Source organism: Cyphellophora europaea (genome assembly GCF_000365145.1).
Source record: "Cyphellophora europaea CBS 101466 unplaced genomic scaffold supercont1.2, whole genome shotgun sequence".
NCBI classification, from domain to species: Eukaryota; Fungi; Ascomycota; class Eurotiomycetes; order Chaetothyriales; family Cyphellophoraceae; genus Cyphellophora; species Cyphellophora europaea.
This window is the reverse complement of record NW_008481808.1, coordinates 2,370,840-2,387,610: the sequence shown is the minus strand read 5'-3', so window position 1 is coordinate 2,387,610 and position 16,771 is coordinate 2,370,840. Positions and strand designations below refer to the sequence as shown.

The following is a 16,771-nucleotide window of genomic DNA, read 5'->3' as shown; positions in this document are numbered from 1 at the left end:
TTGCATTACGGATGAGCTGTCCTTGGGTGTGCATCGATTTCTTGACCGAAGGAAAATGGAAGATCTATACACGCAGGGTTAGGTACGGTGACGGCGTTTTGGCGGGGTTGTGTCACCGCAGAAGACGGCGGTACGCAGGATATACTACCGGGGAAACAGCAGGATACGATAGGGCACCATGCGGCTCGGCACAGTAGGCATCTAGTCGGCCTCTTGAAAGCCCGGCCAAAAGGGCAAAGGGAAATGCCACAGGGATATTTTCTTGCAATATATTAATTCAGGGCCATGTATAGCAATACGTTTCATAGCAATTGGCATTCTCCTTCGGGATGGCGTATGTCTCGTGTGTCGTGGACTATGGAAGCCGTGTCGTGTCTGTCCCAGGCTGACATGTAATAAGAGCCCATACGTTGAAGAGGAGCTTGCTCGCCCTCAGCTGCCTCAACGCCTGGGTGTGTGTGCTCAAGCCCTCTCTGGATTGCCTACCCCCCCCCAGGATAGAAACCAGTTTGAAGTTTTTAGCAAAATCCGCGAATCGCCCTCCGAAGCCGTAAAGGGTTTTATCGCATACCAGTCAACTACCCCCGCACCTTGTCAGGAGCCTCAGAACGAATGCTCCTCCCCTCCCCAGTTTCTCCGCGACCCAAATGACAAAGTTAACTTCCTAGCATCACCCACGACTCCACTCCTCCCGCGCCCTAACCTCCCATTCTCCTCAAGGGCGCATATCAAACCTCACGGGCTGCGGAACCTGATACGGCCTCGCGCCCCTCCTCTCGGCGGCATCATACAGCTCCTGAATATCCCTACGCCACAGCTCCAGATCGACGCGCAGCACGCGCCGGTCATAGGTCAACAGGCCGTTCAGCTCGCCCTCGACGTCGGTGGTCTGCGTCCAGACGGCGCCGGAGCAGGCGAAGAGGTCGACCTGCTCGCGCAGCTCCCGCCACAGCTGGTGCGCGCGGTAGTTGTACGTGTCCAGGTCGTCGGCGAGCTCGTACGTTTGGTTGATGGTGGCGACCGCGGCGGGGAGGGGCCACAGGTGCGAGGCGCTGACGTTGTGGCCGATGCCGCCGAATTCGCCTTGCAGGGCGATGCGGGTGGGGTCGTAGGGAGGTGAAGGAGTTTTGTAGAAGGGGGTGCCGCATTTGGGGGAGGCGTAGGTGTGCGTGTCCGAGAAGTCGCCGGCGCCGTGGTCCGTCCAGCCTGAGGTGGCGGTGATGAGGCGCGTGGGGTCCAGGGTGCGGACCAGCGTTGTGAGGCCGTGTTCCGCGTAGGTGCCGTTGGGGGTGGGGGAGAGGGGCTGGCCCCAGCCTTCATTGTAGATCGTCCAGGCGAAGATGCTGGGGTGGGATTTGAGCTGGTGGATCATGGTCTGGAGTTGGCGGACGAAGTCGGCTTGTTCGGTGGCGTTGGGGAGGTAGGGGTGGGAGGTGCAGTTGGGGTAGTGTTTGGTCTGCAGGGGGCGTGGGGAGGGCATGTCTTGGATGATGAGCAGGCCGAGTCTGTCGCAAGCGGCGTAGAAGAGGTCGGATTCGATTTTGATGTGCTTGCGGACGAGGTTGAAGCCGATGATTTTGAGAATGTGGAGGTCGTATACCATTGCGGAGTGGTTGGGTGGGACGTAGATACCGTCAGGCCAGTAGCCCTGGTCGAGTGTGCCGACTGTGAACTGGGGGCCTGTTAGCTGGAAGAACCGATGAGAACGTTTAGAGAGGAGGCATATGTCGAAGCTGATGCTGTGGGGTATGAACGTACGATGAACTCGCCGTTAAGCATGGGTCGAACAACTCCATTGACCTCTTGGGAAGCGATGGAGCGGAATCCGACATAGCTCTCAATGGTGTCGCTGCCAAGCTGTATGGTAACATCGTACAATACAGGTGAGTCTGGAGACCAGAGTTTTGGGGTGAAGGGCATGGTGATTTCAGTAGGGAAATCGGCGTCGAATGAAGCTGTGGCCGCAGCCGTATCTGTCTGACCTCCTTCGCGAATGGTAATGTTGACCTTGTCCCGGCCACGGGTCGCGGAATGCGCAAGAAGCGAGACTTTCCCATGCATATCTCCATCGAGATCGAGTTGGGAGATGTAGTTTGAGGTGGGTACAGCTTCGATCCATACACTCTGCCAAATTCCGCTGCAGGGGGTGTAGAAGATATGGCTAGGGCCTGCACCAGTATTAGTATAGCCAAAGGAAGTACTTCATTTTGTGTATGTGCACTTACGCAGGGTCTGCTTTCCGATCGGGATCACGATGTCGTCGCTGTCGGTTGGATCATGGACGAACACTAGCAACGCGTTGGAACTATTGAAGTGGACGTGGTCTGTGATATCTGTCGAGAAGCTGGCGTAGCCGCCGCGCTTGAAAGTCACATAGTTGCCGTTGATCTCAAAAGGTCTCAGTCATAAGTGAACGTCCCCGAAAAGGATCCACCTACGTAGACTGTCGCTTCATAATCAACCGCTCCAAAGTTGAGAAGCACCTTGCGGGACTGCCAGCTCGATGGGACGAGGAAGTCATGGGAGAACCATGAGTAGATGGTATAAGTGCCTTGTAACCCGGAGATGGCACTTTCCAAGCAGGATGGAACAAGGACTTCATGGTCTAAAATCGCCCCGATAGGCGGCTCTTGATCAGATGCAGATGCATTTTGGTATCTCCAGATGCCGTTCAGGCTCTTCCAGTCGGATCGTCGCATCAGTGGACGAGGATATTCTGGCCAGGGATCGGTGCCAAGGTCATATGTCCATGGCGTGTCGAGAGGTGGCGTCTTGACCGCATACTTTGGGTACGATTCTTCTCGGCTAGTGATAGACTTCGCGCGGGGCTTCGATGCAGCAGATGTCGCATCAGATAATATGAGACTTAGTGTGAGTGGAAGCAGCCTCATGCTGGAAGTATGAGGTGTTATTGAAGATAGAGTACTTTTAAAGATGGGAGTGGTCTTGGTTCATCGAAAAGGCCACGAGAAGCTTTCAAGCTGTTTTTTGATGGGGGCACACCGTGGTATCTGGAAGTACTGCGCTCCTGTGGGAATGTGTAGTATCATTGCACGAGATCGACGTCCCCACGGCCATGGAGGTGCAAACCGGTGGCTGCGTTGGCAAGGAACAAATGGCTGCCCTTAAAGTCGACTTGGCATTGCCTAGTACAACGGGAAACATTCACTTCGACCTTACTGTGCTGGAAGCCAGCCTCGAGCAACATCTTCGTCGATCTGACAGCAAACATGCATGCCCGTCTGGGGTACACAATGCTTGCTCACAGCATCATGACTGGGCCAACGGGGGCTCTCAAGAAGCAAGACGTGCTACACTCACCAGTGGGTGCTTCATCTCGAACCAAGTCATCAACCTGGACAGCTCTGTCGCATACCATTCATAACTCCTTCGCTTTCTTGGGTCACTACACTCAGCACAGAGATCGAGTTGGTGATGTATGAGGTTCGACCTGGTATTCTGAAGAAAGGTACTGCTTCATCAGGAGACAACTGACACGCCACTGTACAACAGCTCATTGCTTACCCGGCTACTTTAATGAGCATTGTGTAGCCGCAGGCTGTTCCTAGGCTGGGTGGCGGCAGGTAGATGTAGAGGACGAGCAACGTTGACGTTGAGCAGCACCGACGCGCCAAGGCTGTCGTGAACCGCGGTCGCTTGCGCCCAACTTCTGAGTCTTTTTCCACCGCTCGAACTGCTTTGCCAGCAATGACGGGCACATGCACATTGCGAGTACTTGTCTACGGTCATCTTGGGCCTCTCGTTGCGCTACTATAGGCCCTCCGGCTTTCGCCCGCACACTCCCAACGACTCCCAGGCTTGGACATCATGGCGCAGCGGCCGCAAGCCACTTCAAACCGCGATGTGCCCACTTGAGCACACACCGATTGCCATTCGCGGTGTACAAGGCCCCGTCGCATGCTGGTCGAAGCAATGCACAACCTCCGTTGCACTCGTGGACCGAGAACTCTCATGGCGAGATCGAGCTATCCCAAGACCGACTGGATAACGCTTCCATTGCGGACCTCGAGCGGGAGTTGACTTGGACTGCTCGCAACAAGGCATCCTTGAAAGCCGTCGAAACATTGTTGGAATATATTGTCGGTGTGAGGCACATACGACCTACCACCGCGCACTACGAGGCCATGATACTGGGTAATTGCGATCCGCAAGGATCAGTCGACAATGTGAAGGGAATCCTCTCCGAGATGGAGAGCTCACTTCTTCCGACCAGTGGCCTCGTAGATAACGCAGTGCTCGAGGTATATCGTGTCTTTTCTTTCCTCCTTGAAACGAGCTGACAGCTATGCAGGTCCTAGCCGTTCATCCAGATCCGCTATTGCGCCAGAGCACAATACAGAAAATGAGAAGAGAGTGGGCACCGATGTCTCCACTCGCCCGCCAGAACAATGTCGCAGCACTAATCCGCGAGGGCCAACTTGAGGCTGGTCAGGGAGAACTGGCTCAACTCGAAAGCGACAGCATCGAGATCCCTCTTTGGCTGCGGACGGTCCTCTGCCACGCCATGTGTCAGGAAAAGGAGTTCGAGTTGCTACTGCACATCTTCTACGATTATCACGATAGACACATTGAGCTACCACGCCCTACTTGGCTGTACATTCTCCACGAAACTCTGGCGGCAGGTCATCTTCCAACCACGGATTGGATCTGGCAGAAGCACGTGGAGCCGATGTACATTATGCCAGATGCAGATTGCTGTATTCGCACGCTCACGCTCGCAATTCGAGAGCAGCATCTTCAACTAGCAGACAACGCGCTTGAGGTCCTTGAAAGCATTGCACCAGAGCAGGCCAAGCATTGTCGAGATACCGTGGAGTCAGCCTACAGCGCCACCGGCAAGGTAAGAGCCAAGACTCCTCGTTCGCGCAGCTTGTATACAGTGTTTGGGAAAAGTTTGCGAAAAACTAAAGCGTTCTATGACCCAAAAGAGGCGCTAGAGATGCGCCCACTAAAAAGGTTCCTGAATCCGGCTCGCCAGGAGCGTAAGCAAAAGTTCGAATCACCCGAGTCCTTCAGTGGCCGTTGATCACCAGTCCCAGCGGCTGGATGCTCGTATTCTCGGCAGCAAACAGCTGGTCTTCGGTAATATCCAGGACGAGCATGCTACCAGGCTTGTGCGACATGACTTTGCCTGGGATCTTCTCGGCAGCGGCCATTACCGCCACCTGAGGAGTTACGCCGCAGCCCTGTTCTGATTAGTATCTCCAGCATGGTGAAGAATATCGACTTACCCAGAAGACTGGCACTTCGCCATCACGAAACTCAGTCACTGGTCCAAAGTCGGGTTTGTTCACATCCCGAATGCCTAGCTCATCGAGAGCATTCCAGCCCCACGCCACAGGCTCGCCGTGAGTCTTGACATATGGGCGTGTAATCTCCCGGACTCGCTCGATGTCCTCTGGTCGGTAAGGGCGCATGCTCACAACCATCGTGGCCCCGGTAAAGATGCCGGCCGGGTTAAGTCTGCTGCTAGTGGTGAACATTGGAGGGTTGCGACCTAGATCGATGTTCCGAGGAGTCAGGCCAGCCTTGCACAGCGCCGACTCAAAGCTGAAGCTGCACCCTATCAAGAAGGCAACCGATGAATCGGTCCACTCGTCCTTGATGTCGGATTTGGTTGCTAGCAGCTTGCCGTTTTCATATACGTTGTATGCTGGATGGTCAGTCCTGATGTCAATGACGGTGCTGAGGTCTTTGGAATGCAGAAATAGGTTGGCTGGAGCGAACGAATGGGGATCGCCGGGAATCTTTGTCTTTGCTAGGACAGGACATCTGGCGCGGTTAGCAAGAGGGCTATGTCTCGTAGTGACAATAACTTACGGTACAGGGTTTCTCGCAGCGAGGAGCTCAAAGTCACGAGCGACGACGGCAGGTAGAACGATAAGATTTGCCTGGATATGTCCTGGCGCTTGGCCTGTTGTTGTACCACTCAACTGCCCTTCTCGCGCGGCTTTTCGGAGTGCTAGACCATTCGCCATGTTCACTGCTTCAATTGAAATGCCAGAGTGCGATGAAAGAGCGTCGTGCCTCGTGAGGTAGATGCTTTCTCGCCTTTCTCAAAACCTCGGACGAAACTGCCAACACTCGGAGGGCCAACTCCGCCACTGCATCGCGATATGCACATTCGCTCTTCTCCGCATTGTCGAGGTCATTGTAGCCTTGCATTAGCTTGTCCTGGGCGTCCAGGCAACCTCCTGGACTCTATCTACATACACCGCGGCGACGCGTGCAGTCTGCGTTCCAAGAAAACAACTCCACAATGACAGACGAGGCGGGCGTCAAGACACGGGTGTTGATACTCTCAGATACTCACTGCGCTTTGCCAGGAGCTGCGCACAGCAGGGAGGTGTTTCGATGGCCTCTGCCCAAGGCCGATGTCCTCTTACACGCGGGCGACCTCACCATGAATGGGAAGGGTGATCAGCACCAGCGAGCCCTAGAACTCATCAAGGGCTGTGACGCGGAGCTCAAAATAGTTATTCCCGGCAATCATGATCTGACTCTCGATAAGCCATACTATCATGAATTTGGTAGTCTTCACTGCCGTGGCGAGAATTACTCAGACGAGACACTGAATGAGTTCGAGGCCATGTACACTGGAGAGACTGCTCAGGAGGCCGGCATTGTGTACATGGTTGAAGGGGTCCGCATATTTACTCTTCGGAGTGGTGCCAGATTTACGGTCTACGCCTCAGCGTATCAGCCAGAATTTTGCAACTGGGCCTTTGGATATTCCCGGGAGCAAGATCGCTTCAACAAGACTTTGGAAGATACTGTCACCCTCACGAATGCCGAGAACCCTGTTCCCGATGCTGGCGTCGACATCCTGATCACTCATGGGCCGCCAGCTCACATTCTGGACAAGACGTACTCTGGTGAGGATGTCGGTTGTGTGCATCTGAGGCGGGCCGTAGAGCGCTGCAAGCCGCGGCTGCATGTCTTCGGTCACATCCATGAAGCCGCTGGAGCTATGAGAAAGCACTGGTTCGTGTCAAACAACGGTGAGAAGATTATAGAATCTCCTGGTCACCAAGAAGTTGTCGATCGGATGAGTGCATACTACGATGCGACCGACCTCAAACATGGGAGTGAGTCGCTCTTTATCAACGCGAGTATCATGGACCTGCTCTATCGGCCGTCTCATAACCCGTGGCTCGTTGACCTCATGCTTCCCAGGGCCATTGGAGGGGGTCGAGAATCGGCGTCTTAACTATGACAACCCGTTATCGCGCCGTCCCGTATCCGTGAGAAGCATCAGAGTTGCCCGGGCCCTATAATCCCCATCGGCGACGAGCTGGTACCGTGACAGTATATCATCAGCATCGGAATTGGAAATATGCACAGGGCAGAGCTGCTCTTCTGTTTCATGGAGGCAGGGTGCTTGCATCTCCATTTTACATCGATCTTGTGGCCACAGTCCATAGAGCCGTCGGCCGGGTATACACGAGCCATGAGACCAGCTAGCAAGACCGCTGACGAGGTCTTCCCTCTACCTACCGGCTTGTATGGAGCTGAGATGGCAATAGTCACCGTCAGCCGATCGGACCAGGCAAAGGACTTCCACACCCATGAATCGTTGTCAAAAGCCTCGGACCACTTCTCGAAAGCTCTGCACGGCGGGTTCGGAAGGTCGGGCGACTTTCACATCCATCTCAAAGAGAATGACCAAGTAATATTCAATCTACTCGATCGGTATCTCTACGCTGGCAACGTACACGAGGCAGACTCCCACACCAAAGGCAAGGTTCCAAACGACGGACTCTGGCTTCAAACTTTCAAGCTCTCAACTTGTCTTTTATACCCCGGGCAGATCTATACTAGGAGCAGGCCAAACCACCTCGCGGTAGTAACAGGTCTTCTGAGCGAGGTCGCGTAAAGCATGGGACGCCAATGGCGATGGCTGGCTGCTGCCGTCAGATCACGTCGAAGCAGTAGCATAAGCAGCCTCAGTTAGGCGTTGCAGATGTATACGGGAAATGACTGGCGATGCTGTCAGAACATTGGGCATGATCTGTCGATACGAAGGAGGTCTAGCCGAAAGCCTTGTGATCGCACACAACTGCCAAGAAAGTTGGGGGGGTTTTGGGTGAAGTCAGCGCGCCGTTGGTGCCAGAGCTACACCCTGTTGTGCCTTACCTGATCTTCTCGGAGGTTGACCCTAAGATTTGTTGTGTCTTGAACATAATGACGAGTACGTCAAGGCAAGTCTCTACACCTTGTGTAACAACAGCATACTCGTATAAATCATGATCGCGCAAAGGTGCCTTTGAGGCCCACCCAATGCCATTGCCGGGGCTCGGTAGCTAAGGGACCTGGTTAATGTCGGGGCCTGAGACCAGGCCCTTCCTTGTTCCAGCACCCCCTCTCACAGCCTCACTGGTTTCATCTTTCCGCTCGCCTTTTTGGAGCGGGAGAAATTCTGATGCCTGAGACTTGTCCTCCCTATAGCTAACAGCACGCTCGCTGCTCGCTACCCCGCGACGTCGACTCCTAAGGGTTCCGCAGGCCCCAGTGTGGAAGCGACGATGATACGCCAAGGATGATGCAGTTCTACAGATCAGCGATGCCCGACCGCTCCAGGTCGGTCGAGGTTGGTCACAGAATGAGCGGCTATGTGGATGATCAACAACAGGACGAGCCGTCGTCTTCTGCGATACCTAGTTATATGCGCGAACTGGCTGCGTCGCGTGTGAATAGGCACTCTAGAGCGTCCAGTGTGGTGTCGACCGCAACAAAACTCTCAACCAACACCTTTGGGGATGACGCTCGAAGTATAGATCTGATGGTGGGTGGTCAATACTTCCGCATTGCTAGAGACGGATCACGGATCACCGATACAGCTCCGCCTCCGTATGAAGGCTACCTTGACGCCGAAAGTGGCAGTGTGCTCTCACCAACTTTCAGAGAGGTCTCCCCAAGCATCAGCGAATTTTCTGATCAAACAGTCTCGACACCTCGCAGACTACACAATGCGCGATACTACATTTCCTCCAACGACGACGAGGATGAGACGGCGGAGGAAGGGACCATGACCCCACGACAGCCATCTCCAATCCGAACACCCAGCACCACGCTCCGAGCGGACATACTTGATCCTGCTCAGCTCGATATGCCGTCGCCAGTGGATACAGATCATTCAAGGCCAACCACGGCGCTGGCAGTCGATGATGGTGACGCGCCTGTCCGGAACCTGTCCTACAAGCAAGGGCCTGAGATTCTTTCGGTAGCCCACGACCTGAGGAAGTTGCGTTCGACAGAGTCCCAAGTCGCGTCCTACGACAGCACGCAAGCCCTACGGATGCCATTGCCCCTACGCAGGAGGAATGGAGTGCGCCTACCTTCACTGGACACTCAATTGCAACAATCTGCCGGGCCAGGACCCTCTAGAAACCCGGGCGGTGCTGTGTCCAAAGGCAAAAGCCAGTCTGCAGGACCTGTTCTTTACGAATCACACGAAAACAACGACCCTGGTTCGCCCGATTTCATTGGCTCGGGTGCCGCAGGCATTTTTCCACGGTTCCCGCGAACGCGGGAGCTGACAGTTGTCACACGGGCAGCGGAGAATGCTGAGCAGGGCGAGATGCACGAGAGTCCAAAGCCTCTACCGATGGACAATGAAAACGACATATCGCTTCACTATGCTGGCATGATGAGGAGGCTGGACCAAGATCATCGCAGAGAAATGCTCTTCAAAGAGCGAGAAGTGACCCACCTAAGACAACGGTTGGTTGAAATGGATACAGTATACAGACAGGAGCTGCGGGCCAGAGACTTTATCATTGATGACTTAAGAGTACGGTTACAAAGCGTGGAGGAACAGACCGAGACCCGCATCGAGAAAGCGAGGAACTCGGTGGAGGATCTGTGGGAGACTCGCTGGGCAGATCAGGTGATGCATCTCCGGGAGCGGATGAGGCGCATTGAGGAGGAGTCCCAAAAGTCGATCGAGAGACTCCTTGCTGAGCGAAGGCGCCCGTTGGATGAGGCTGACCAGGATGAAGACCACGTATCCTGACCTGAGGCAGGCCTCAGCTCACATACCTGTGGATGTAATAATGCGAAGATGACAAGTAGCTTGACGAATACAGAAGAGAAGCCTTACCATTGGCGCAGCAGCGATGCGCGCTGGCAGAAGCAAAGCGAGGTGTCAAGAACGGTGCCGGGTTCTCTTTCCCCAGAAACTTGAACGCCAGTGGCCAAACCCCACCAAAATTGCTCGTGCTTGGAGATGCTCCTCAATTCATCTTGTTCCACCCATCCAACAACCCACCCTGGCTTAACTGCCCAACAACTCTGTATTCATCTTCTGCATTCTTTTCCTCCTTTCGACAATTAATCTCACTTGCCTTCTGCCCTGTTGCTGCTATATGACCTTCCCTTAGCCAGGTTCCACTGCTTTGATAACCAACTTGCAACCCGTCAAACCACCCCACCTTCCGCAAGCTCGCTGCACCCCACCGATATCTGCGCCCTGCTGCCTGACATACCAAGGGATTAGACAGCTGCTCAGATCAAATGCCACGGTCGACGATAGCATAGGCCTGTCGTGTGTCTATCAACAACCTCAAAGATGCCAAATCAGAGCAATGTCCAGCGATCTGGACGTCGCAACGCACGTGGTCCACATGGCACGCAAAAGTCACGTCGGCTCATACCATGGGTGTATGACCTTGTCGTCTGGAGTCTTAGTGTCCTGATTGAACTGTACTTCCGCGAGGTGCACCCGAGAGGCGCATGGAAGATTCCTCGAGTAGGCCCGGTCATCTTCGTCGCCGCCCCGCACGCCAACCAGTTCGTCGACTCTGTCATCCTTATGCGCATCTTTAAGACGGAAGCAAAACGCAGAATATCTTGGTTGATCGCAGAGAAATCCACCAAACGACGCTTCATTGGAGCTATGTCGTCTGCGGTGGGTTCTATCTCGGTCGGAAGAGCTCTCGACAAAGTGAAGCCTGCCGAGGGCAAGATATATCTGCCGGATCGCGAAAACAAACCTGAGCTGATTGAAGGGCGCGGTACCAATTTTGAAAACGGTCAATTCGAAGTCGGTGGCCTGATAGTTCTACCAAAGTCTGGTAACCAGACTCCTAGCAGCGAAATTGCCCAGATCATCTCCCCCACCCAACTCAGGCTGAAGAAACCATTCAACTCGCAAGCAGCCCTTGACTCGCTGGGCGCCGAAGGAGGCTGTTCTTTCAAGGTCGCTCCCTTCGTTGATCAAGGTAAAGTCTACAGTGCGGTGTCCGACGAACTCGAAGCCGGAGGTGTCATTGGAATCTTTCCTGAAGGTGGTAGTCATGATCGTACTGATCTCCTGCCGCTCAAGGCAGGTGTCGCCATCATGGCTCTGGAGGCTCTAGCGCGGAATCCCGACTGTGGACTTAAGATCATCCCCATCGGAATGAATTACTTCCACGCGCACAAGTTTCGCTCGCGAGCAGTCATCGAGTTCGGCCACGCCATTGAAGTTCATCCAGACCAGGTCGAGGCCTACAAAGCTGGTGATCGCCGAAATGCCGTCGGATCCCTGATGGCAACTGTCCAAGATGGCCTCACAGCAGTGACTCAGTCTAGTCCGGACTACGAGACACTCATGTTGGCCCAGGCCGCCAGACGCCTCTACAATCCCGCAGGAAAGAAGCTTCCGCTATCACTTGTTGTCGAGCTCAATCGAAGACTTGTCAAAGGCTATACGGTTTACAAAGATGACCCGCGCGTGGTCGCTCTCCGACGAGATGTGCTTAACTACAACCGAGAAATTCACGCACTCGGTATCCGGGATCACCAAGTCGAATGGGGAAACACTATCAAACGCCCATGGTGGCTTGTACTTGGGACTTTGATCTACCGGCTTGGTGAAATCGTGGTGCTTGCCGTGGGGACTTTGCCTGGACTGGCCATGTTCTGGCCGCTCTTCGTCGTCACAAAGCTGATCTCCATGAAAAAGTCCCGGGAGGCGCTTGCCGCGTCGACCGTCAAGATTAAGGGCCGAGATGTCATCACAACGTGGAAGCTGCTGGTTGCGATAGCGGCGGCACCGGCACTGTACGCGTACTACACCATCATTGTGTCGGTCTGGCTCGTTTACAACCGTCGGGAGGGCGTCTATACCTACCGTGTCCCCTGGTGGATGGTGGCACGAACCTATGTTCCTGACTGGGTACCTATCTGGCTATTTGCCATTGCTTTCCTGGTGTTATGTGTATCCATCACCTTTGCGGCACTCAGGATCGGTGAGATCGGCATGGATGTTGTGAAGTCACTTCCGCCACTCTTTGCTGCTTTGAACCCTCGCTCTTCAAGCACGCTGGCCAGGTTGCAAAAACACAGAAAGGAGCTCTCTGCCAAGGTTACGGATGTCATCAACACTCTAGGACCCGAAGTTTTTCCCGACTTTGACGCCAACCGCATCGTGGCAGATCCGTTCAGAGAAGGTGCATATCAATCTCAGTATCGCCAGATCCCGGAAACGAGACTGGAGGGCGCTTCGGAACCAGAGACACCTACTGCTACGGAGCAAGACGATACATTGTTTGGAAGATCTCTCAATCTACTTCCCAGCAACGAAACCTTTATGAATATTGGCAGTTTCGGATTCTTCTCATCCAGACCACATACCCCGAAGAGCAGAAGTCGGAGCAGCTCCACTGGTGCAGGTCTTGGCCAAGGATTGAAACCATTCAGCAGCCTCGACTCGCAAGACCTGAGCCAGCGTATAAGGGGTGCCATGCGTGAGCGTGGTAAGAAGAGGGAAAGTAACGCTGGAACAGAGGGTAGCTGGGACAATGTCTCGGATCCCGACGGTGCAGTGACACCCAAAACGGAGGATAGCGAAGAACCAAAGAAAGATAGGTGAAGAAGGGATCGGAGTATGACGTTGCAGCATGCGATTCGTGTTTTGAGCGTTGCAAGCAGTACTAGACTAAGATACCCAATTCAACGTGGTGTGGTTTAGCAATCAAGTTCTCGTGATCGGGCTATACAAAAGCAGGCAGCGACCGCGGGCCATTGCGTCATTGGCTGCGGGAGGAACTGGGGAACTGGAGTTGTCGCTGCCAAGCCTTTCGGGCAACAACAACTCTCGCTTGCGCCTGGTCTGCCACTCCAGACTTCCGCCGCCATCCACGCATATCATGTACACCGTCATATCTAGTATCTACTTCGAAGGCCATTGCTTGTACCTTCCGGGTTGGAGGGTGTGAATCTGTGGTACGACATCGATCATTCCGTACCACGCCCAAGCGCTCGTTCATTGAGGCCGACTCCTCGCGATCGGATTGACGACCTTCTGTTTTGCCTCCTCTTCTCGAGCATTCTGCAGAAATAATACAAGGGGGCATTGAGACCTGTCTTCTTATACCAAACACAGCATCCGAGCTGGAGCGTCCGCTATCACACGATTACGCTATCAAGTGCGAAACCCACCATCAGTCAGCATGGAGCCTGACCCGTTGATGCCCTACGATGACCCATCCCGAGCGCACTTTCCCTCCTCGGCCTCTGCTGCCTCCTTCCGCCTTGATGAGGGCTTCTCAGAGGATACCCCAAGCCAAGATGAAAACAACCGAATTGCGTTGGACAGATTACAAGAATGGATCATGTCCCAATCGGAGGAAAACCGCATGGATATAGCATACGAGATCTTGCGAACACTGCGAACCTCAAACATAGCAGCCGTGGTGGATCGATTGACGCCGCATCTACATATGGACCCGCTTGAAAAGTTACCACCTGAGATCACGAGCGAGATCTTTGCATATCTGGGTGCTTCTGACTTGTTGACTGCTTCATTGGCCTCGCACAATTGGCAAGACAGGATTCAGGACACCCGTCTCTGGCAACAGCAGTTTGAAAGTCAAGGCTGGCTTGTCGAGCCTAAGGAGCTGAAGTCGTTTGAGGATTCAATAACCCGCGAGAAAAGCAGAAACCGGAGAGGAAAGAGCAGAGTGGTCTCGGGTGACACGGCCGAGCAGCCTCAACTTAAGAAGCGAGCTACATCTGATCTCCTTGAGACGAACCGCCGACAGCCGCCTGTGGACCTTCCCAATTGGGGCGAGCAACACGGCGCCATTGAGATCGACAGCGATGTTCAGCAGGATTTCAGCGACCAGGAAATGGTGGATGCCCCGACCAGCGTGCAGGCGTCCCCTCAACGTCGCAATAAGCGACACAGCCACGATTCCAGCGACGAAATGGAGTATTATCCAGCACCAAGCAACTCAACGTTGGCTCAGCTTGGAACTGGTCGGAACGACAGCGATTCGCGCTCGAGATCGCGCCTCACTGTCGCCGATGAGAAGGGCGAAGAACGCCTGAACTGGGCGTATCTTTACAAACAGAGACACCGCCTCGAAAACAACTGGCTGCAAGGGAGATATTCCACGTTTCAGCTGCCGGATCCTGCCTATCCCATGGAAGCACACACGGAGTGCGTGTACTGCATCCAATTTTTCGGGAAGTGGCTCGTCAGTGGAAGTCGAGATAAAAGTTTACGAATCTGGGATCTGGAAACGCGCCGTCTTCGTGGCAGGCCCCTGATCGGGCACTCGCAGTCCGTGCTATGCCTCCAGTTTGATCCGTCCGAGGGTGAAGATATCATTGTCTCTGGAAGCAGCGATTCTAGCGTCATTATCTGGAAGTTTTCCACGGGTCAGAAGCTCCATGAGATCCCATCCGCCCACGACGAATCTGTTCTCAATCTCCGCTTCGACAAGCGGTTCCTTGTCACATGCTCCAAGGATAAGAAGATCAAAGTTTGGAATCGACATAATCTTGCACCCAACGAGCCCGATTTCCCTCGAATTGCGCCGGGCACAGAGACTGTCCGGGCGCCAACTCACATGATTGACCTGGCGAGCATGGAGCCGTCTTTGCTCGAGGCCCGGCTTGCTAATGGCTCCATAAAGCCCATCAAGGCATGGTCGCACATGCTGACGTTTGTTGGCCATGGAGCTGCCGTCAATGCTATACAGATCAGCGGCGATTTGATAGTATCAGCGTCAGGCGATCGGATGATCAAGGTCTGGAATGTGCTCAACGGCAAAATGGTGAAGTCTATTCCTGGACATCTCAAGGGCATTGCCTGTGTACAGTTCGACAGCAAGCGAATTGTCAGTGGGAGTAGTGACAACACTGTGCGCATCTTTGACCTTGAAGCTGGGACCGAAGTCGCCGAGCTCAAGGGTCACTCCAACCTCGTCAGAACCGTGCAAGCCGGCTTCGTTGATTTGCCAGGTTGCGAGACGGATTATGCCGCCCAGGCGCGAGAAGCAGAGGTCAAGTTCCAACGTGATGTTGAATCTGGGCGTGTGATTGACGATCGTGGCTACAGTCGGCGACTACGAGCCGGAGAATTCGGCAGCTCACGAGTGTCGTTTGGTTCCAAGCTGCCTCCTGGTGGTGGTGGAAGCAAATGGGCCAAGATTGTGTCTGGGTCCTATGATGAATCCATTATAATCTGGAGGAAGAATCCTCAAGGCGATTGGGTTATCGGGCAGACTCTACGACAAGAGACTTCACAACGGCCAGCCCGAAGAAATCATCCTCAACAAATTGCGGGACAAGTGCCTCCGGCAGCACAGGCTCCACCTGCTCCAGTGCCGCCTGCTCCTGCGCCGACACCTGCTCTTCCAGCACCAGGTCCAGCCCAAGCGCCCCCCTTTAACGTTCAGGCTGGACAGGCACTGTTCCCGCCTTCAACTACGAATGGCCCAGGGGCGATAAATCCGTCTAGCATCATGGGCCAGGTGGTCAATAGCTCCTTTTCGTCATTGGGAGCAGGGCTGTCTAACGTCATGGGGATCGCTCGCAACTTGAATCGGCAGTCATTGAGTGTACCACCGCGATCAAGCAGTGGCGCGGGCTCTAGCTCGGCAAGCGCTTCAGCTGAGAGCAGTAACAGTCCCAGGAACGCCAATCGACCCAGCGGGTCACTAACAACATCCTACAACATGGCTATCAGTCACAACGGGCAACAACTTCGCAACCTTAGTGGCCAACACACGATCAATCTCGGTCCACAGACACCAGCGTCCCAATCGACACAACAGCCCATGACCGCTCCCCAACCTCCCGGTCCTGCTGCGGCTGCTGCGGCTGCTGCTGGGCCACAGGCTCAACAGCAAGCACAGCCGGCTGCACCTCCCCCAGTGGCGGCAGCGCAGGCTGGTGGGCCGAATCAGCCAATCCCACCACCTCCAGCGAACGGCCAAGCGAATAACGCATCAGTCTCTCGTGTTTTCAAGCTGCAATTTGATGCCCGCCGACTCGTGTGCTGTAGCCAGGACAGCAAAATCATCGGCTGGGACTTTGCTAATGGCGACCCGGAGATCATGGAGAGCTCCCGTTTCTTTGTCGGGCCCTGAAGGGGGGCCAAAGATCAACATTCGCACACAGCGATTGCCACCAGTGTTGATATCGTGTATCAGACATGAAAATGATAGCACAGTATCAGACCCTTGTACAGCAGACCAGTCATGACCTTGAATCAACAGCGTTTACATCTTCTTTTTTCTTGGCTTGAAACCACCAGTTTGTGCTAGTTTGCGCTGTGAGATAACAGAGATTGCCCGTGCCTCACGATCTTCCGCGTCAGCGATAGTAAATGGCCCTGGATTGCGCACTATAGCTCTACCCCGTGCGCCAAGCTCCTGGTGGGCTTAATCCGACCGGGTTATGGATAAGGTATCAGGCTCACGACCTACGCTTTCGTTGGCGAGCTGCATCGAGAAAGGTGCCACGAATTTCGGCT

The 16,771-nt window shown here is 54.3% G+C and overlaps 7 protein-coding genes across 7 annotated transcripts; 5 read left to right on the top strand and 2 right to left on the bottom strand.

The window, feature by feature from the left end:
• Positions 1-715: 715 nt before the first annotated feature.
• HMPREF1541_02410 (uncharacterized protein) lies at positions 716-2,891 on the bottom strand (the record flags this gene model as incomplete). The annotated part of the gene is made up of 4 exons (XM_008716765.1): positions 716-1,672; positions 1,759-2,168; positions 2,226-2,388; positions 2,439-2,891. The coding sequence occupies 4 exons, from the start codon at positions 2,889-2,891 to the stop codon at positions 716-718; spliced, it is 1,983 nt and encodes a 660-aa protein (XP_008714987.1).
• A 1,254-nt stretch (positions 2,892-4,145) lies between these two features.
• Positions 4,146-5,007, top strand: HMPREF1541_02409 (uncharacterized protein; the record flags this gene model as incomplete). The annotated part of the gene is made up of 3 exons (XM_008716764.1): positions 4,146-4,262; positions 4,313-4,893; positions 4,950-5,007. 3 exons carry the CDS (start codon positions 4,146-4,148, stop codon positions 5,005-5,007), a joined length of 756 nt encoding a protein of 251 aa, XP_008714986.1.
• Positions 5,008-5,033: 26 nt separating this feature from the next.
• HMPREF1541_02408 (uncharacterized protein) lies at positions 5,034-5,999 on the bottom strand (the record flags this gene model as incomplete). The annotated part of the gene is made up of 3 exons (XM_008716763.1): positions 5,034-5,207; positions 5,253-5,793; positions 5,842-5,999. 3 exons carry the CDS (start codon positions 5,997-5,999, stop codon positions 5,034-5,036), a joined length of 873 nt encoding a protein of 290 aa, XP_008714985.1.
• A 281-nt stretch (positions 6,000-6,280) lies between these two features.
• Positions 6,281-7,231, top strand: HMPREF1541_02407 (uncharacterized protein; the record flags this gene model as incomplete). The annotated part of the gene is made up of 1 exon (XM_008716762.1): positions 6,281-7,231. The coding sequence occupies one exon, from the start codon at positions 6,281-6,283 to the stop codon at positions 7,229-7,231; it is 951 nt and encodes a 316-aa protein (XP_008714984.1).
• Positions 7,232-8,584: 1,353 nt separating this feature from the next.
• On the top strand, positions 8,585-10,036 carry HMPREF1541_02406 (uncharacterized protein; the record flags this gene model as incomplete). Its single annotated transcript, XM_008716761.1, has 1 exon — positions 8,585-10,036. One exon carries the CDS (start codon positions 8,585-8,587, stop codon positions 10,034-10,036), a length of 1,452 nt encoding a protein of 483 aa, XP_008714983.1.
• A 555-nt stretch (positions 10,037-10,591) lies between these two features.
• On the top strand, positions 10,592-12,877 carry HMPREF1541_02405 (uncharacterized protein; the record flags this gene model as incomplete). The annotated part of the gene is made up of 1 exon (XM_008716760.1): positions 10,592-12,877. The coding sequence occupies one exon, from the start codon at positions 10,592-10,594 to the stop codon at positions 12,875-12,877; it is 2,286 nt and encodes a 761-aa protein (XP_008714982.1).
• A 580-nt stretch (positions 12,878-13,457) lies between these two features.
• Positions 13,458-16,385, top strand: HMPREF1541_02404 (uncharacterized protein; the record flags this gene model as incomplete). Its single annotated transcript, XM_008716759.1, has 1 exon — positions 13,458-16,385. The coding sequence occupies one exon, from the start codon at positions 13,458-13,460 to the stop codon at positions 16,383-16,385; it is 2,928 nt and encodes a 975-aa protein (XP_008714981.1).
• Between the last annotated feature and the right edge of the window lie 386 nt (positions 16,386-16,771).